General features: G+C 34.1%; 1 protein-coding gene across 7 annotated transcripts in view; it reads right to left on the bottom strand.

The window, feature by feature from the left end:
- Window positions 1-21,951, bottom strand: part of CEP162 (centrosomal protein 162) — a 127,685-nt gene that overhangs the window by 18,393 nt on the left and 87,341 nt on the right. For 5 of the 7 annotated variants that reach the window (XM_074310379.1, XM_074310381.1, XM_074310383.1 and 2 more), the window contains 3 exons: window positions 17,451-17,577; window positions 5,457-5,623; window positions 3,428-3,532 (listed from right to left, as the gene is read on the bottom strand). In XM_074310379.1, the coding sequence (XP_074166480.1) occupies window positions 3,428-3,532; window positions 5,457-5,623; window positions 17,451-17,577 (399 nt within the window). The remainder of the gene's footprint in view (window positions 1-3,427; window positions 3,533-5,456; window positions 5,624-17,450; window positions 17,578-21,951) is intronic. The other 2 variants (XM_074310380.1, XM_074310385.1) reach the window with 1 other exon arrangement.

Genomic DNA, 21,951 nt, shown 5'->3' with positions numbered 1-21,951 from the left:
AATTTTTCAAATGTTCATTTCGCTTATTACTTAGAGGGCATATAATGAGGCAAAAGTTTCTAATCATTTCCTCTGTGTTGTGATTTCTTTTTCAATTTTATACTGCTTATTTAGCTAGTAGCTTATCTCTTTTATTAGTCTGTTAAATAACTCTTTGTTTTTATCAATTCCATGTTTTTTGTTTTAACTTATGACTTTCCCACTGATTTTCAGTATTTATATTTTTTGTTTGTTGAGGGTTTTTCATTTCTTACTCTTCTAATTTTTAGCTTCATTTCCAAGTAGCTGAGTTGTTTTCTCTCTCTCTCTCTTTTTTTTTTTTTTTTGCTAATGAAAAAAAGAATTATTTTTTCTGTAATCTGTAATTTGGTTGAATCTCAAATTTTGGGTATGCTATCTGTTGTTAATGTTTTTTGTGAAATTCTATTATTTGTTCTTTGATGTACAAATTCTTTATGATAAAATTATTCAGTTTTCACTTAAGTTTGAATCCTTTTTTCCCTCATTGATAATAACATTTTACTTTATGGTTAATAAGGGAGTATTTAATATTTCTTTTTGCTTTTTTATTGCCTTAGTGCAGGGTTATTATTATTATTTTTTTTTTTGTAAAGGTGCTATAGACAGATGAGAACTATGCATACTCTATTCTATTTTCTTTTGTTAAGCACCAAACAACTACCAGAGCTAACTTTCTAAAGTCCTACTCAGGTCCTCAACTTCTTTCTTGCTTATATTTTTAAGAGGTTTGTCAATCATATGTATTGTTGCTGTTCAGTCATTTCAGTCATATTTGACATCATTTGGCAAAGATAGTAGAGTGGTTTGCCATTTCTTTCTCCAGTTCATTTGAAAGATGACTAAATTTTAAGCAAACAGGGTTAAGTTACTTGTACAGAGTTACAAAACTAGTAAGTGTCTAAGGATGGACTTGAATTGAGGAAGATGAATCTTCCTGAATCCAAGCCTAATATGTTTTTCCGGGCATTTGATGATTCTTAAATCTCCTCTGTTTTTTAGACAGTAGAAACTAACTTGTTCTTCTAACTCTTAGACTTTTGGCTCTGTTTTAATTTGTTTTGGTGTCTTACAGAATCACTGTGTTTTGTTCACTTAATTTTATTTTTTAGAATCCACTACCTGGGTAAAGTTTTCCATCTTCTGTTTTATTATTTTTCTGTTTTTTTTTAGGGGCTCTAATTTCATTAAAAAATTTCCTTGCCTCAAGCTATTCTTTTCTTTGAGAGTCTACTTGTTAAGTGTGTCTTATTCAATTTTTCTGGGTTTACCTCTTAGGCTGTTCTTAAGCTGCTATAGTTTTTCATTGATTTCAGTGTTTTTACTTTACTCATATTTGCATCCTTGTGTCTTAGATTGGGATTTTGTGCTTGGACTTTTATTTTTGGAAATCTTTACTTTTTAACCGAACACTCATTTCAAATATACATTCTCTGCCCTCCCTTAAGCATTCTTAAAAAAAAACAAAACAAAAAAAAAAAACAGTTCAGAAAAATTAATCAACACATTAACTGTCTCTGATAGTAAATTTCACCATCCAAAGCCTTCTAGGTCTCTAATTAATCAACTGACAATCATTTATTAAGCATTTACTTAGGCATTATGATGTGTGCTAGGAATACAAATTTTAAAAAAATAAACAATCCCTACTTTCAATGAATTACATTTTAGTGGGACAGAAAATTACTTATACAAAATATCCCAAAAATCTTGGTTCCATTGGCAATAATAAATAATGTAGTTACAAAGTTTAAAATTGCACTAAGGCTTTTGGGACACACTGTATAAATACAGAAATAATATAAAGAGAATAAATGTAAATAAATAAAAATAGTAAACTATCACAGAGTTTAGGAAGGTGGACATAAGCTGTTGGGGGTAGTAGTGGTCACAAAAGGCTTCACATAAATAGTGCTTGAGCTGAATCTTTAAGGAATAAAGAGAGTTTATTTGTTGAAGTGAGGAAAAGAATATATTCTAGGCACGACTGTCCAGTATAGAGACCCATATATAGGAGATAGGAATTTGGTGTGTGATGGAAGGAGGAGTGGGAGAGAGAAAAAGAAAGGATGGATTATAGATGAGAAAGAAGGAGGGGGGAATTAGTGAGGATAAAGGAGAGCACAGATTACAAGAGGGGAGTTAGTAATTAAAGCTATTCATTAGATCAAATATGATCATTACATTATATTTAAAACATAGCATTCTATTACGTTTTTGTTGTTCTTATTTAGATCACAGCTTATTAAACTGTGGATCATAGCCCTTATGGGATCATGGAAGTGAATGTGGGGGGGGAGGGAATCACAAAAAATTTGGCAACAGTAAAAAGTTTCAGAGAGTAATGACCAAAAATTAATTCCAAATCAAGAACAAAATGAATCTGAGCTGTTTCTGGCAACCCTTGTCTGTATTGCATTATGCAACTTCACTACATACATGGACATTTTGCATTGAGAATGCACGAATGCTGCTAGAAACCCCTCAGCTCAGATTTGAGATGGGAGAGCATAACATTTTCTTGGGCAACAAGGAGTCATGAGTGAGAAAAGTTTAAGTATCCCTGATTTAGATGACTGTAGGTACTGTGAATATTGACTTCTTGGTCTACTTATCTCACCTGTCATTCATTCGTATAGGTTTTCCTATGCTTCTCTGAGTTCTCCATTTATTAGTCACTTCTTATGATGATTCAAAATATAAGAACCTATTTATTTTTGTAATGGTACCATAAGTACTTAGGTGTATATGAAAACTTTCTATCTTTGACTTTCTTGGCATATACACTTCCCAGTAGAATATACAGGTCAAGGAATATGGACTCTCTAGTCATCACTTTTAAAAAGTATTATTTTAAACTTCTTTTTAAAACAGGGTAGATGAATTTGCAGTTAACCTACAGTTTGTTAGTTTATTTGTCTTAAAATAGTACATCCAATATCCAATATTGAATACCTCTCTCTTTTGCCATCTTTGCTAATTTGCTGGGTATGAGGTGAAACCTTAAGAGATTTTAAAATATGCATTTCTCTTATTATTAGCAATTTGGAACAATTTTTATGTGATTGCTAACAGTATACAATTCTATTTATGAGTTGTTTATATCCATTGACCACTTACCCATTGGAGAATTACACTTGATTTCCTATTTTTTGTGTTAATTGCATACACACACACATAGAGAGACAGACAAACATAGTTCACTACTTTGTTATGTTTTCTTAAATTCTATACCACAAATATTTTAACCATATAGAGAGCCATGTTAAAATATACCAATGAAAATTATACATCTAAAATAATATCATTAGTGTTTTCCAAAGAAAAACAAAATTATTTTTCCTCAGAGAGCCAAAAAAATTACATTGATTAAAAATATTTTAAATATGAAATCAAATCTAATACGTACTTGTCGTTCAAGATCCTGAATCTTTTTAGCATCAACTGCTCTGTCTTTCAGACGTGACTTCTGTTGTGCAGACTGATTCCCAGCTTCTGTTTTCAATTTCTCAACCTGTTTAACCACAAGAAAATAGCATACTGAAAAAACAGTTTTGTTAATATGTAAAATATGCATATGGTGTATAGCCCCTGGAAGAACACTTCAGCTGGTTTCAATAGGCAATAGTTCTGGAAACTGCCTGCTTTTTTTCTTTGCTGGTGGTGAATGGACTAGGTAGCAATTTAATTCAACAAACATTTATGGGTCTACAAATGGGCTACATCTTCTACTTTAGAACACAATGAAATGTCTATTGAAACAAAGATATGAAGGAGTTAGCAGTAAATTAAGAATCGAGAGCTTAACTGAAATCAGTAGGCATTGTGGTAAGCCCTAAGAATTTAATGATGAAACTAGAGATAAGGGTTTGTAATCTAATAAGGAAAATAAATATATAAATAAGTAAATCTATCTATCTATATATCACATAGATTGAAAATAAAAGAGCCCCATCAAAGTGTCATGGGGAATTCAATGGGGGAGAGATCATATTCTGGTAAGGAATTAAGGAGGTCAATAAAAAGGGTAAAACTTATTTTTAGGATTGAAGGAAGGAAAGGAATTCATTTAGTCATGGAAAGGAGGAAAGAGTCTGTTTCAAGACAAGACTATAAATAAAAGCAAGGAGATCCAAAAAGTATATTAGGCTAAACAGAAAACATGATGAAAGATGAAATTTAGGAGGGGAGTGTAAAGGGCTAGAACTGAGCAATGCACTTGGATAATGGAGCATGTAAGACTAATTGCCAATTGGACAGTTCCCTATTAACTTGTTTGAAGGTTGACCCTCCCCAGCTATTCTGTGCTGACTTGATTGGTGGGACAAAGAGGGGGAAGTGACGTGTGTGGGAGGAGTAGGAGGAAGAGGAATTGAAACGAGATGCTGAGTCAGTCTCTCTGGGTGTTTGAGGGAGGAAGGTGTGTGTGAGGTTGCTAGGCCTAAGCCCCTGACCTTGATCGTAAAAGATCAAGAATAAAGACGTTTAGTGATCCTGATTCCAGCTGATTTCTGGGAAGAAAGAGTCCCAGCAGGGGAGAAAGTGGTAGTAGGAATCTAAGTGAGAAGACTATTACAAAAGTACTGTTGAAATGTAACTGGAGACCAAATTACAATGGTGATAACGAAAGAGGGAGGAAAGTACACAGATTTGTAAGCTATAGTAAAACTGCAATCAACAAAACTTGACACTAGATGAAGAGATATGGGGGTAGGGTGAAGAATAGTTAAAGAACATTGCTGTTGAGTCTAGGTAGTTAGAAGGATCATCACAAGATCCACAAAAATGGATTTGTTTAGAGAAAGGGCTAGTTGTGCAATAAAAATGACAATTCAGTTCTTAATATATAGACATATTTAGTGGGATATCCTTAGGGATAGCTATTAGATTCCAGGAAATATAAGACTTAAGGTTTGGAGTGAAACTGAGAAAATTTTGGAGGCATAGGAGAAGGAGAGAAAAAGATAAAGATGGGGGAGAGAGAGAAGAGAGGAGAGGAGATAAGAGGAGAGGGAAAAGGAAAGGAGAGTAGACAAGAGGAAAGGAAAGAGAAGAAGGATGAGAAAAGAAGGGGGAAGGGAAGAGAGGGAAGTGAGAGAGAAGATGAAAGGAGAGGGATGAGAGCTGTCAAGAGAAGCATTTGGGAAAAGTATCTTTCCCATCTTCCTCTTTCACCCCTCTGCCCTTGTATTAGAACAATCAAATATCAGTGCATTATTTTGCAAAAACGAACATTACTACAACTAAGACTTGTGCTCTTCTATATGTGTATATCGCTTGAGTTAAGAATCAAAGATTTGAGATAAACACAAAAATCTTGTTCATACCTAGCAATATATGATTACATCCAGGCATGAAAAACTACTTGTTACAAATTGAAGAATCAGAGAAAAATAGTATATTAGAAGTGCTACAGAAGCAAACTAAATTATAACTACTACCTGGAGTTTGAGTTTCTCAATTTCTTCATTTGCCTCTCTAAGCCGAATAGCATCTTTATCCAAAAGTTCTTGATTTTCTGCATACCACTGTAATCTTTTCTGCAAGCGACTGATTTCTTGTTTGTGAGTTTCTTCTATGAGCTTTATCTCATGTGATTTCTCACCTATAAAATAAAACACTCCTAAACACAGTGGAACATTTTAAAATGCAAAAAACAGAATAACAGAATATTACAAATTGGAGAGAACCTCAGAGATTATGTGGGCCTTCCTAAACAGATATCTATCTACAGCAAGAATTCATTATCTATTTCTTGAATTCTCACCAAATTTGTTTTCAGTCACTTGTTATCTCTGCCTTCCCTTAAATAATTTAAAAAAACAAACCCTCATAACAAAATGCATACTCCTGTAAAACAAATTCTATATAATTATAATCTATGCTATTAAGAAAGCTTAAATTGATAAGATAATTTGTATTTGGGAGTTCTGAACTGCAAAAGGGGTAAAGGCAATCAGTTGTCCACATTAAGTCTGGAACCACTGTGGTCAGCACTGAGGAGCTAGTAGGCTACCTTCAGAAAGATGAACTGGTTCCTAGGTGAAAAATGAGCAGGTCAAGATTTCTGGGCAAACACAGTGGAGAAGGAAGGGCCCATAGGTGGCTGTTGCACTTCCAGCCTGGGAGTAACAGATCTATTTTCTTTATTTTTCATTATTATTTTTATATAGCTTTTTATTATAAGATAAATGCATGGGTAATTTTTTTCAGCATTGACAATTGCCTTTTGTTCTAAATTTTCCCCTTTTCCCCCCCATCCCCTCCCTCAGGTGGCAGGTAGACCAATATATGTTAAATATATTAAAGTATATGTTAAATACAATATATGTATACATATCCATACAGTTATTTTGCTGCACAAGAAGAATCGGACTTTGAAATAATGTACAATTAACCTGTGAAGGAAATAAAAAATGCAAGTGGACAAAAACAGAGGGACTGGAAATGCTATGTAGTGGTTCATACTTATTTCCCAGAGTTTTTTCGCTGGGGATAGCTGGTTCTATTCATTACTGAACAAAAGGAACTGATTTGGTTCATCTCATTGTTAAAGAGAACCACATCCATCAGAATTGATCATCATATAGTATTGTTGTTGAAGTATATAATAATCTCCTGGTCCTGCTCACTTCACTCACCATCAGTTCATGTAAGTCTCTCCAGGCCTTTTTAAAATACTCCCGCTGTTCATTTCTTACTTTATAATAACATTCCATAACATTCATATACCACAATTTATTCAGCCATTCTCCAATTGATGGGCATCTACTCAGTTTCTGGCCACTACAAAGAGGGCTGCCACAAACATTTTTGCACATACGGGTCCCTTTCCCTTCTTTAAAATCTCTTTGGGATATAAGCCCAGTAGCACTGCTAGATCAAAGGGTATGCATAATTTGATAATTTTTTGAGCATTGTTCCAAATTGCTCTCCAGAATGGCTAGATGTATTCACAATTCCACCAACAATGGATCAGTGTCCCAATTTTCCCACATCCCCTCCAACATTCAGCATTTTATTTTCCTGTTATTCTAGCCAATCTGACAGGTGTATAGTGGCATCTCAGAGTTGTCTTAATTTGCATTTCTCTGATTAATAATGACTTGGAGCATCTTTTCATATGGCTAGAAATAATTTCAATTTCTTCATCTGAAAATTATCTGTTCATATTCTTCTACCATTTAAGAATTGGAGAATGGCTTGATTTCTTATAAATTAGATTAAATTCTCTATGTATTTTGGAAATGAGACTTTTATCAGAACCTTTGATTGTAAAAATGTTTTCCCAGTTTGTTGCTTCCCTTCTAACTTGTCTGTACTAGTTTTATTTGTTCAAAAGCTTTTCAATTGGTATAATCAAAATTTTCTATTTTGTGATCTTTGTGATAGTTGTTCTTTGGTCACAAATTTCTTCCTCCTCCACAGGTCTGAGAGGTAAACTATCCTATGTTTTTCTAATTTATTTATCATCCCATTCTTTATGCCTAGATCATGAACCCATTTTGACCTTATCTTTGTGTACAATGTTAATTGTGGGTCAATGCCTAGTTTCTGCCATACTAATTTCCAATTTTCCCAGCAGTTTTTGAGCAAACCTATTTTATGGAAAAAATTCTATACTAGGGGTTCTTAACCTTTTTTGTTCCAGGGACTATTTTGGTAGTTTGGTGAAACTTATGGACCTTTCCACAAAGTAACGTTCTTAAATGCATAAAATAAAATAATGAAGATTACAAAAAACAAACAGGTTCTCTCTCAGATACCAGGATAAGAACTCTTTTTTTTATTATAACACTGAGAAATGATCATTCATTTTCTGTTTATAGATCTCCAGGGATAGGGATCCCAGTATGCTTGAAGGAACTCTAATTGTGAAGAACTTTTTTTCCCATTGATTCTAAACTTGCTTGCCTGCTATTTCGACCCATTGTTTCTTTTTAAAATTTTAAATATTTTATTTTCCAATTGAATGAAAAAAGTTTTTAAAATTAGTTTTTTAAAATTTTAAGTTCCAAATGATTTCATTCTCGTTTTCCCTTACTCCTTCTTCCATGAGATGGCAAACAATTTGATATAGGTGATACATATTCACTTGTGCAAAATATATTTACACATCAAATATGTTGTGAAAGAAAACAGAATTCACAAAAATAAACCATCAAAAAAACCAAACCCTGAAAAAAAAAAAAAGAAAAAAGTAAAAAATAGTGTGCTTTTATCTATATTCAAACTCTATCACTTTTTTTTCTGGGCAGAGGGTTATCATTTTTCATCATACTACCCATTCTAATATAATTTCCGTTTGGCTTCAGAAGCCAAGTGGAAAATTTCTATACATTCTTTTAAATAATGATCCCTTAAATACTTAAGATGTCCCCCCAATAAAGTGTTATCTTCTCCAGTATAATCCTTATCAATAACACGGTAGAATGTGAAGTGTTTCAAGTGCCTTCTCCACAGCAATTACCCTCTGAATTTATCCCAGCTTGTCAATATATCCCCCTTCTTCTGGACACCATAATGAGGTTACCCATAATTAAAATAATACTTATAGAGCACTTTTAGGTTTGCAAATCAATACATGTTTTATTCCATTTGATTCTCGCAACTACCTTGTTGGGTAAGTGCATTTATTATGGCCATTTTACAGAGAAGACCAGCTGGAAAGGTTAGATGATTGCCCAAAAGATTAGAGACAGTTAAATATCTGAGCAAGGATTGAACTCAATTCTTCCTGGCTTACGTTATGGTCTCTTATTAATCCCTTTATTTCCTTAATGTTTGCACCCTTTTGTAAAAATTGTAAGTTTTACTCATATGTAAACTACTTCTAGATATTTTTATTAACTTCTTGGAAATTTTCCCACTTATTACGTCCAGGACTTTGCTTATACATTTATAGGTTTCTAGCCATTTACCTCACAAGACACCTCTGATACATGAAGGGATCTAGAATAAGCTTTCTAAATACTATAAAATTCACAGCATTTATCTGTATCATCTGAGATACCCTCATGTAGAAATGATAAAAGATCCAAGGTACCTATCGATTAATATGGGATAGTAATGAGAACTTATAATACTGGGGTAAGCAAAATTCAAGGACAGCCTTTCACAGGACTACTACTGAATCCATATTCTCCACTGGTGTGATCTGAAGATCACTGCAACTGAAGCCAAGTAACTGGGATATGGCGAAATCCTCTGCCTCAATTTTTGCTCTTATAGAAATCAAATAAAAGAAAGACCATTTTACTGATTTCTGTAGTACCGATGGTCTGTTTGTTCTTATTCATCTGCAGTCCCAATGCTGTTGGATGGGACTAATGAAGGACACATCTACTTTTTGGCCACTCTGACAAATTGTTGACAAGCTTGCAGTCCTCTTAAACTCTCAGAACTCTTATATAAAAACACTGTCTAATCATGCCTTCTCCAACCTGGACTTGAGCAATTAATGTTTTGAAGCCCTGATCTGAACTTTAACATCATCCTTAGCAAAAGGTCTTACTCAGTACATAAAAGGTGATTTTTGTGGTAATGGTTGTCTTGTGACATGTCCATCAAATTCTCTTTGATTTCTATAATGCTTTCTATATTGGTTGTTTTCTGTAGTTCTGTACCCTTCCCAGTATGCATATAAGGATATGATTTTGCTTCTTAGATTTTGAAATTGCAACTGTTATCTTTTCTCAATCTGGGGAATGTAAATGAATTAGTATTGCTTGCTATATAGAATATGCATATACACATATATTTATACATTGCTACAGTACATTCATACAAAATGACTCAAAAGTCTTAGTGCAATTTTAGTTTTAATAAACTTAGGTCTTATTTCCCCTTCTTGTGTAATCTATTAAAACTGCAATGTAGAATCTTATAGAACAAAAATGAGCTTCTCCATAAGCCCTTTTGATTTGTTATTTGATTGATAGAACAATTCAAGGCCTTTCTGGCATCTGCCAGATAATTTGGGAGGCAGAATTTCTTATTAATTCTGTTTTACCAAATGACATGCATTAAATTTCCTTGTTTTTGCTTTCACCCCTAGAAATAAGCCTCTTTCTGAAGAATAATTTCACAGATAAAATATTCATCTGGGACTAGATGACATCATAGCTAGGCCATCTCTTTGTTAGCTAACTTGGACAAAGGAGGAATCATTCTAGTTCTATTCTTATTCTCCATAACCAGTGCTCCAAGACCCCAAGACATAGATCTGGAAGGGGTGGTAGAAAATAACTTTGTTTCCTGTTAATCATCATCCTAAAACCTCCTTAAAAGAAAGCAACCATCTCTTACATATATTAGAGATGAGATTTTTTTTTCCTATATAAAAAGAGGAAGCTGGGTAACCATCTTTGAAGCCACCATACCACCATAATCTGGGCAAAGGTCACACCATGGCCCCCAATCTGGTAGTAGAATGTAAGGCCCATAACCATCCCATTCCCATTTCTAGCCTACTGTAAAGACTACAATTGAATAAATCTTTTTGGAATACTTAAATCTTGTGCAAGGGTTTTCTTTTCCTTTGTTTAGGGTAGACATGTGGGTTTAGCAAATAATTACTCAATTAGGGAGGCATTTATAGCCAAATGAAGGAACTACAATGGATAGGAAAAAAAAAAAAAAGACAAGTTCTCTCATCTTTAAATTCACAAAAAGAGGATGTCCTCAGTCCAAATGCTATAGCAGGTGGCCCTAATTTACACCATAATGGTATAAATACTTAAAAGTACTCAGTCTGATGATCTATATGGGATGATTGGAAGAATGGTGGTATCCTTGACAGTAATAGGGAAATTAGGAAGAGGGGAATTTTTAGGGACAGATAATGAATTTAGATTTGGACATGATGAATTACAGTATTTACAAGACAGAATAATAGATGTCTTATACACAGTTGGAGATGTGTAATAGGAGTTAGAGATGTGAAAATACAGATCAGGAGAGAGGTCAAGGCTGGACAAATAGATCTGAGAATCATCTATTGAGAGATGATAATTTAAGCCAGGAGAGTTTATAAGATCATTAAGTAAAACAACATGGGGCAGCTAGATGGGTCTATGGAGATAAGAGCACTGGTCCTGGAGTCAAGAAAGATCTGTGTTCAAATCTGGCTATATACACATATTAGCTGTGTGAACTTGGGCAAATCATTTAACCCTAATTGCCTCACTCCAGTATTGAGAGGGCCTAGGCAAATACTAGGAAGATCCCTATAGTTAGCAGGCACAGTCTTTTCTGAATGAAGATACAGTAAAAATCTAGGAGACAGAGAAAAAGTGGTCAGATAGATAGAATGTGAACTAGGAGAGAGTAATATTACAAAAACATGAGAGACAGAATCAAAGAAAAAAAACGGATGACTGACAGTGTCAAAGACTGCAGAGATGCCAAGAAGGATGAAGATTGAGAAAAGACAATTTAATCCGGCAATTAAGAGATCAGCCAAGGGAGTAGTTTAGTTGAATTATAAGGTCAGAAATAAGATGGTAGAGTTAAGAGAGAGAAAAGGGAAAAGGAAGCACTTATTGTAGACAGTTTAGCCACAAATGGGAGAAAAGATATGGAACACCACCTAATGGAGATAGAAGAATTTTTGAGGAATAAGGAGACATGTGCATATTCATAGGTAGTAGAGAAGCAGCAAGACAGAGATTGATTGATGATTAGTGGGGGAAAAAGAGATGACAGAGGAGGCAATTTGCTAGAGATAATGGCAGAGACAAATCACTTATAGTATGCATACTTATGTATGCATAAGAATTAGCCTTGGCAAGAAAAGAGGGCATCTCTTCATATATGAGATGAGAGTGATAGAAGAGAGTAGTGGAAGACATTTGAGAGGAAGTTCTTGACATTTGAGAGGAAGTTCTTGATAAATCACCTCTTTTTTTTTCCCCAGTGAAATATTAGATAAGGTTTTCAGTTGTGAAGCAGAGGGGATAGAGAAGTATGGCAGGTTTGAGGAGGTATGAAAAAGATTGTAAAAACCATTGTAGTATAGACATAGTGAAGGTCCAGTTGAAATCATCTAGAATAATTTTGAAGTAGACCCAGATAGCAGTTTTGTCGTCCCCCCTCCCCCCTTTGCTCATAAATAAGACAAAAGGAAACAGATGATGTGAATGATTCAAGGTTGAGCTTTGGCAGGATAAGTGATAGGATAAATGGGTAAGGGATTCAAAAGAATAAAGAAGTGGTAGAGTTGTAGGGTTTACTGAAGAGTTAGAAAGGGGAAGGGAGGAAGAGAGTAGATAGTAGTGAATTGGGAAAGAACTTAAAGATGGAGGAATTGGAAGAGTTACAGTGAAGATAAAAAAAACAGTGTCTGGGATTGCAAAGTAGAGGGAAAGGTGGGATACCAACAGATTGTGACCAGCAGAGTTCAAAAACATGAAATTGAACATTTGTGGTATTAAAGATAAAGGATATGATCATCTCTCTGTGTAACTGGTGACAAGAAGTATAATTCATGAAAAATGAATAAGTTGAACTGGGAGACAAGGATGAGTGAGGCTGATAGGATTACTAATTTGATTGTTAAAGACCATGCCTAAGTGAAGGGGCATGTCAATTCTCCGAGAGCTTCCACAGCTGTGAATCATAACATCTGAAGGGGTTGCAAAGCAGCCTTTGCTGACACGGATGTTCCTTGTGGATGGGGAATGAAATAAATTGGAAGGAAGAGGAGAGAGGTCAGAGAACGCAACTGCCTCTCAGTCTCTTTGTATCATCATTCTCTCACATGAAAGGATCCATTCTACAAGTCTGAGTTAGATCTACAGCAGCCACTGCAGGTGGCTCCAGTACCATAACATATGGTGCCCAATGTAGGGCATAAGAAGCACAAGGATTACAAGAAACAGCAGCAACATCCAAGAATGGTGAGTAGGATCCTTCCAGAGTTCCTTCGATTACCCATGGGGAAGGAAAGGGAGAAGAGACCCGGTAAGACTTTTTTTAATTGGGGTAATTAAATGGGCCAACACATCAAAGGGCCAAGCCAGGAGACTGATAAGAGACTTAAATGCCTGTTCTGACTATAGTCCTCTTCTCCGTTTGAAAGTCTGCCTCCATGACATCTCACAAGATCAACACCTGTTATAGTATCTCACCCTACAACCATCCAGAGATGTTAGTGCTGCTTGCATTCCTCAGTGTGCGGACTCAGATAACAGCAAATGCACAAACTTACTGACCATGCTGTGGAGAGGAAATATCCATAAAAAAAAAAACAGGGAATTGTTAAAGACCATGCCTAAGTGAAGGGGCCTGTCAATTCTCTGAGAGCCTCCACAGCTGTGAATCATAACATCTGAAGAAGTTGCAAAGCAACCTTGACTAATGCAGATATTCCTTGTGGATTGGGAATGAAATAAATTGGAGGCAAGAGGGAAGAGGAGAGAGGGTCAGACAACACAACTGCCTCTCAGTCTCCCTGTATCATCATCCTCCTCTCACATGAAGAGATCCATTGTACAGGTGTTAGTTAAACCTCCAGCAGTCACTGGCAGGTGGCCCCCGTATCACAACACAAGATGGCATTCAATTCCATGTGACCATTCTAGTTGTGTGTTAATGGAAGTAGAATGTTGAAAAGGGGAGGGGAGTGGGCAAAGGATAAGTATATAGTTTTAAGAAAGTTTTGTGAAATTCTTGTTTAAGTTGGTGATCTTTATCCTTGTGATAAATAAAACCAAAAGAGAAAAGGAAGAGATAGTTAAATGAAATGATTACTCACAGGTTCTTCTTGGAAGGCAAATAAAGGATATGAAAGGATTTATTTTATCTTGGGTCCCAGTGGCAACAAAAAACTTTTTAATGGAATTATTCGTCATCTGGTATTGCAATAATCATGAAAACCATTTTCAAAAAGACTCCTATGAGGATAATTGCAGCTTACACATTAATGTCTCCTTATAGAAGGGAAGAATTGGAGAAAATCTGATATGAGTTTAATAGATCCTTCAACCAATCAACCTTTTACTTCAAAACTAAGCTATTTCAAAAGAAAGATAGGAATGGGGAGGGAGAGCAAAAAATATTCTGGAAAATCTTGTTCAGGAATAACAAATGATTAACTATCGGAGAGTTAGCTCAGGAATAAAAAATGAGTGAAGCCAAAGCCTATAGATCATTGTATTTTTTTTTTCAAAAGAGAATAGGGAGGAACAAGTCATAGAGAACAACAGACAGACTTATAAAAATCAAACCAATTATATTGTAACAAATAAGTAAAATAAAAACTCATTTGAAAACTTTCATGGAAATGGATGGCAGAAGATCATGAGTATTGCCAGATCCTTAAAAAAGGTTGAGAAACAGTAGAAGAAAAAAGTCTAAAGAAAACTTGGTGAGAGATTCAGTTAAGTCAGATCATTCAAGAGCATTTAACACAATGAAATTGGAGAAAGGAGATTAAACAAATGAAAAATGGAAAGATTTTAAGATTTCTTTAACTAGCTTTTTTCTCATATCAATGACTTCAGAAGAGTTATTACTTTTGGAATGAAATATCATGGTCAATGCTATGCTTCCTAAGGAGGTAGGAAAGACACGAGAGCTGACAAAGATGGGAAGAATGGTAGGGGCTAGACCAAGTATCCACCATACTGGAAGCCTGTACTAGAAGTGTCATGATTTTGTGGGGACTGAGGGGTCAAATGTCACAATATCTGAAAAAGGGACAGATTCCAAGTGCTTGGGGAAAAAATATAAAGGCTTTATTACTTTTTTTTTAAGTTAGTTGACAAAATACCAATAAATACTGGCCTAAATGATTGCTTTATTTCTAAACTTTACAAAATCCTCAGAAGAATAATTTGCAGATATATTGAAGATACAGTTGTTCAAACTATGAGAAAGGCTTTCACACATAACACTTTATAAGAGATCACACATTTAGTCGGAAAGTAACTTAAAAACAGAAAACATAAGAGTACTGTCTGTATAGGTTTTTGACTATCAAAAAACTCCCATTTGAATCAATGGAGCAAAATGTCACCTTAAAGGCTTTTCTTCCAACAGGATATATTTTCTGTATATGCCAATCATTCAACAAGTACTGGTAAAGTCCTTACTTTGTCAGGTCCTGGTGTTTTACTAGATTGAAAAGATCAGTAACAAAGTGATAATGCTGTAGCAAAAACAAGAGTATCTAATGCTATCTTAAGCTGCAATAGTTCACCTATAGGAGGGAAGTAGTGATCTTGCTAGAAATTGATAGTCACACCACAAACTGGAACATTTGGTTTGGTTTATAGTGTCTTTTATAAATATAAATATAAAATCTTATATAGTTAGAATCAAGATTATATTCCAATGAGGGGAAAAAAGATCCTTAGAGGATTGGAGATCATAGCATGAGAGGACTGATAGAGGGACATGGCTGGAAAAGAAAAAGCTTAGGGGAATTATAATAATAGGTAGAAAAAAAGGGCTACATTGTAGAAGAATTGAAGTTGTTCTGTTTACTTACAGGAGGAAGAGCTGGAAAAAGTTTCAGTTTCAGAAAGGCAGATGTAGGCTTGATGTAAAAGAAAACTTCCTGACAATACAGCTATTCCAAAGTGAGCTGAGCTATTTCAGGCAGTAATGGAAGTAATAAGACTTCCCTGGAGGTCTCTATGCAGAGATTAGCAGTGTTGGAGAGGCCAATTTTAGTCAGGCGATGGTGGTGGGTTAGGCTATAGGGACTCTAAAGTCCTTTCTAAATCTTAGATTTCATATACTTGACTAAACAGTACAAGTATTTTTTTTTAAACATTTGAGCCTTAGTTTCTTCATGTATAACATGGATAAATGCCTACTTAGGTCAACACACACACCACATAGTTTCTTCTAAGACTTAGAATTATCCAAATATCTTAAATTATAGTTATAAATAGCTCTTTGATGCATATTGTAAACTCACCTAGAAATTGGCAAATCAAAAAAGTAGTTATTACTCAGATTCCAATGATTTAGAATAATACAGGTGCTATGACAAATATGAGTGCAAAGAACAGATACCAAACAAGGGTTCCACTATTAATAGTATTTCTGATAATTAGGGATGGGATAATCTGGGCAATAAAATAGGTTTACTTACTAGATCATTTGAATGGATAACAAATTATACTACGAGACATCCAGAAATAACAGAAATGTCATTTTAATGGCATTTACAAAATGGTCAAATTCTTATTGTATATTTTTGGGACAGGGATTCATTTCTGAGAATCTGATTTTAATTCTTAAGAATAACATTTCAGTCAATCAACTAAAAGACAATTGTATATCATCTTCATGACAAAGGGCTTGATGTAAAGGTTTAATGAAACTCAGAAAGGAATGATAAAGACTTATGGGGATAAATATTCTAATGACTGGGATAATAAGTTATTAATCAATTACCACTATTAACAAGTTTACTTATAATTCCAAGAAGGGAAACTCAGAGAGCACAAAACTGTAGAATCCGACTAAGTACTGTGTCAGGGTAAAACTGAATAAGATTATTATTATGATGAAGGAAAACAAATTCAGGTGTGATAAAATGCATTTTTTAGAAGAAACAATAAATAAGATAACATTCCTGCTCTTATGCAACAATAAGTTGAAAGCTGAACTCTGCTACTTAAAAATAAGTTACATCTTCCAAAAAATTGTCTCCAAGATGTCTTTTAGAAAACATTTAATGTGAAGAACTATATTAAGAACAATTCATGGTATATGACAGTAAGAGGCCAAAAAAGACATGTTCCTTCCTGGCTAATAAGACCAAATCAAAGATTAGTTATGAATATCATTTTAAGATTCTTATAATAGAGGAAACCAGAATTTTAAAGAGCATGGTCATTAATATGTTTGCTCAATGCCAAAAACATTTATACTAAGGAACTGGTATTGGAAGAGTAATATATTAAATTTATATATATATGAAACTAGTTTTATGATAAAATTTAGAAAATGTCATTTTGAACAGGGTCCATCATTTAGCACAAAAAAATAGAAGCTAATAAAAAACAAATGGAATATACTTGCCAATAGTATTCTACTCTGTGATTATGCCTGGCTCAAAACATTGACATGTATCTATCTATCTGCTTGAAAGAAGAAGTGCTTTTTATGTTCCATCCAATTTCAAAAGTTTTATCATAAAGAAAATACTTGATCCAAAATTGTTAATGGATTCTATAAAAACATATTACATGAAATAGTAGAAAATATTTTATTTCCTTATGAAAATTGTTGTAAATGGACAATCGGAGAATTGTGTTATATTAGGACTCAGTGATGATTTATTAATGATATTCTTTCTTTTTTTTTGCAAACAAAGCTATTTTCAGACAGAGTAGCCTATGATAGGGTTAGGAGTTGGCAGTATTTTAAGGAATAAAATTTCTAATGCATTATTCAAGTATCTAAGGTTTTACCTGAAGTATAAATAATCTGATCCTTAGCAAGGTCTCTCTCTTTCTTCGTTTTTTCCAAGTCCACTTCAAGAGCTTGTTTGTCTTGCTTCAGTATTTTAATTTCTTCTAATAACTTATTTTTTTCTTTCTTGATATTCAGAGAAAAAAATTATGTCAAAGTTATTTTTTGATGTCATTTTAATTTCCCCTAATTATATGTAAAACAATTTCTAACATTTATTTTTAAAATTTTTGAGTTCCATATTCTCTCCCCCATTCCACTTTCAAACTTCCCTCATTGAGAAGGCAAGCAATTTAAAATATTATACATATGAAATTATGCAAAACATATCTCCATGTTAGTTACATTGTGACAGAAAACAGACAAAAAATAAATAAAAAGTTTGCTTTGATCTAAATTTAGATTCTCTCCCTTCTATGGAGATGGTTAGCATATTTCATCACTAGTCCTTCAAAATTATCTTGGATCATTGCATTGGTAAGAATAACTAATTCCTTCTCAGTTGATCATCATACAATATTGCTATTACTTTGTACAATGCTCTCTTGGTTTTGCTCATTTCACTTTGCCTCAGTTCACATATATCTTTCTGAGAGCATGCTGTTCATCATTTCTTATAAAAAAAATTATTCCATCACAATAATATATAACAATCTGTTCAGCCATTCCCCAATTGATAAACAGCCCCTCAGTTTCTAATTCTTTCTCATCATTAAAAAAGCTGCCATAAATATTTTTGCATATATGGACCCTTTACTTTTTGTTTTTTTATTTCTTTAGGATACAGACCTAGTAGTGGTACTGCTTGGTCAAAGGGTATGAATGGTTTTATAGCCTTTGGGATATAGTTCCAAATTGTTCTTCAGAATAGCTGAATCATTAAACAATTTTATCAATTTACCCACTTCCCCTTCAACATTTGTAATTTTCCTTTTCTATCATATTAGGCAATTTGATAGATGTGGGTTGTAATTTGCATTTTAATCAATAGTGATTTAAAAAGTGATTGGATGACTACAGATAGCTTTGATTCCTTTGTCTGAAAACTTCATATTTTTTGATCATTTATCAATGAAAAAGAATGGCTTTTTTTCCTTCTAAATTTGACTCAGTTTTCTATATATCTGAGAAATGAATCCTTTACTAGAGAAACTTGTAATAAATTTTTTTTCCGTTATAATTACTATTTTTCCTCTAACCTATTTCCCTTTATCCTCTCTCTGTCTTTCTTTTTCTGTTTTTCTCCCCCTACTCTGTCTATCCTCAAAAAGCCTTTGTTTCTTTTACCTATCCCAATCTTTTCTCTTTTCTATCACCCCCTTTCCCTTTCCTTCCTACTTTTTCTGTAGGATAAGAAAGATTTCTGTATTCAACAGTATATACATTATTCTTAGTCTGAGTCAATTCTGATAACAGTATGGTTCACTTCCTTCCCGTCACTTCCCATCTTTCCATCAACTGTAATAACTTTCTCCTCTTTCATTTAAAATAATGTACTCTATTCTACCTCCCCCTATCCTCCTCTTCCAGGGTATTCCTCTTTCTTACCTCATTTTTTTTTTTTTAGATAACTATTCTATCATATTCAACTTATATCCATGCCCTCTATTTATGTAATCTCCTTCTAACTGCTTTAATAATAAAAAAAGTTTTTAGGAGTTACAAATATTTTCCCATACAGGAATGTAAAATGTTTTAATCTTATTGAAACCTTGTGATTTCTCTTTCTTGTTTACCTTTTTATGCTTCTCTTGAATTTTGTATTTGAAAGTCAAATTTTCTATTCAGCTCTGGTCTTTCCATCAGGAATGTTTAAAAGTCCTCTATTTCATAGAATCTTCATTTACTCCTCCTGAAGGATTATAATCCGTCTTGCTGGGTAGATGACTCTTGGTTGTAATCCTAGGTTTTTTTACCCTCTGGAAAATCTTATTTCAATCTCTTTGGTTCTTTAATGGAGAAATGGCTAAATCTTCTTTTATTCTCATTGTGATTCTATAATATTTGATGGTTGCTTATAATATTTCTTCCTTGACCTGGAAAGTCTGGAATTTAGCTATGATATTACTGAGAGTTTTCATGTGGTGATCTCTTTCAGGAAGTGACTAGTAGATTCAGTTTTTTAATTTACCCTCTAGTTATATATATCAGGGCACAGATTTCCTTGATAATTACTTGAAAGATGATGTCTAGACTCTTTTCCCCCCCATTTTTGTAGTAGTTCAATAATTTAAAAATTATTCTTCCTGGATCTATTTCTCAAATGAGTTGTTTTTTCAATGACATTATATTTTCTTATATATTTTTCATTCTTTTGATTTTCTTTTGTTTTTTTGATGTCTCATAAATCATTAGCTTTTACTTGCTGAATTCTAATATTAAGGAATTATTTCTTCAGGGAGCTTTTAAACCTTCTTTTCCATTTAGCCCTTTCTGTTTTTTTAAAGAAGTTTTTCTCTTCAGTGAATTTTTGAACATCTTTTCCCATTTGGCCAATTCTGCTTTTCAAGGCATTCTTCTCTTCATTGGATATAAGAACCTCTAATTTAGTATCATTTGACCTAAAGGTATTATTTTCTTCATTTTTTTTTTTTTTTTGTATATGTGTGTGCCTCCTTTACTACTCTGTTGACTCTTTTTTCATTGAGTTATTTCTCACTCTAACTTCTTAATTTCTTCTCTACTTCTCTTATTTGATGTTTAAAATTCTTTCTGATTTCTTCAATGACCTAAAACCAATTCATATTTTTCTTTGAGGCTTTGAATGTGACAATTTTGACTTTGTTGTCTTCTTCTGAATGTGTTTTAATCTTTGTCACCATAATATCTTTTTATAATAAGAATTTTCTTTTCTGCTGTTTGTTCATTTTTCCAGCCTATTTTTAACTTTTCACTATATGTTAAACTGAGCTCTGCTTCTGGGGTGAAGAACGGGTGAAGAACATACTGTTCCAAGCCTCAAGGTTTTTGGGCAGCTGTTTCAGGATAATTTTAAGACCTGTAAGTTTTTAGTTCTTCCAAGGTGGTATGGTCTAGGGAAAGGTGTGCTTACAACTTTCTTGGCCTGTACTCTGGTCTGTGAATGACCATAAGTGCTCTCTTCTGTCTTGAAATTGTGACCAGGGTCGCCATTCCCCTGTGGCTGCAAGCTCTGGTGTGCTAGGGCTCCTTCTTGCTTCTGTCACCCAAGACTGTCATCCAGATCTCAGTATGAGCAATGCAACAAAATACTGCTCCCAAGGGCCAGCAAAGGAACTCCTATAATCTTCTGATTAGCAGTCCAACTCCTTTACTGTCTGTAGGCTTGGAGTTCCAGAAGCAGCTGCTATTGCTGCTGCTGCTGAGTCAGTTTCTCTCAAGGCCTGCTCCTACTTTGCTAGACTTGGTCTGTACTGCTGTGGCCTGCACAGGATTATACTCTAATCTTACCTCTGCATAACAGACTTTCTAAGTTTTCTTGGGCTGGAAAATTTTTTCCCCATTCTTTTGTGGGTTTTTATTTGAGGTATCATTTAAAGTTATTTGGGGAAGAATTTGGAGGAACTCAGGTGAGTCCCTGCCTTATCTCTATCTTAGGTCCTCCCCCTGTCCAAGTTATTTCAAAGTACAGAATCTTCAGAATAAATTCTTATAGTGCCAAAGTAACTTCCTTACCAGATGGTAGTATTTTTATATAATTTGTAATTTAAAAAAGAATACATTGTTAAACTGTTATTTGAATCATCTAGCATAATTCAATAGGTTATTTTTTCAGTTTTAAAACTCCATAGGTCCATTAATAAACACACAATAAAACCTTGTTTGATAGGCCTTATCTGGGTGAAGTCCCAAGCTAAGGAAGAAAAAGTACTGGATTTGTACTGGGACCTAAGTTTGAATATTTATTCTACTATTTACTGACTCTAAGACTCTGGAAAAATCATTACAACCTCTCAGGCTCATTTCCCGCATCCATAAAATGAGGTGATTGGACTATGTATGGTCCCTTCTTCTAGTTCTAAACCCAATACTTCCCTGATATTTTTTAAGCTGGACCATTTGTATGTACAAACTTGTGAGTGTAGGCTCTCTCTCTCCAAAAGAGTAGTATGTATAAAAGGAGAGAGAGACTTAAATTTCTTAGATACCTTTCTTCAATTACAAACATACACTTATGTATATGTATAGAATCAACATGGTAATGGTTACTCTGAATCTCTAATCAGCTTCTTAGAAAGAAGGCTTAGATCGCATATGAATAACGAATGGCAGGACAGCTGCCGGCTGCTTCATGTCCCTTCTTTACTGAAGAAGACTTTACTATGAAGAAGGGAAGAAGCATAAGAAGTGAGGGTTGGCAAGAACCCTCCTTGTTCTATTTCTGAGTTGATGGCTGGAGTACCTCAGCACCATCTCTTTTCCCAAAGTGGTATATCAAAAAGCAGAACTTAAGTTTATAGTTTAAAAAGCTTGCTAACACCTTCTGTAGATGGTATACTGTACTTGGAGAACATGACCATT

The sequence above is a fragment of the Sminthopsis crassicaudata genome, chromosome 4, assembly GCF_048593235.1.
Source record: "Sminthopsis crassicaudata isolate SCR6 chromosome 4, ASM4859323v1, whole genome shotgun sequence".
Taxonomy (NCBI): Eukaryota; Metazoa; Chordata; class Mammalia; order Dasyuromorphia; family Dasyuridae; genus Sminthopsis; species Sminthopsis crassicaudata.
This window is presented reverse-complemented; position numbering and strand designations above follow the sequence as displayed.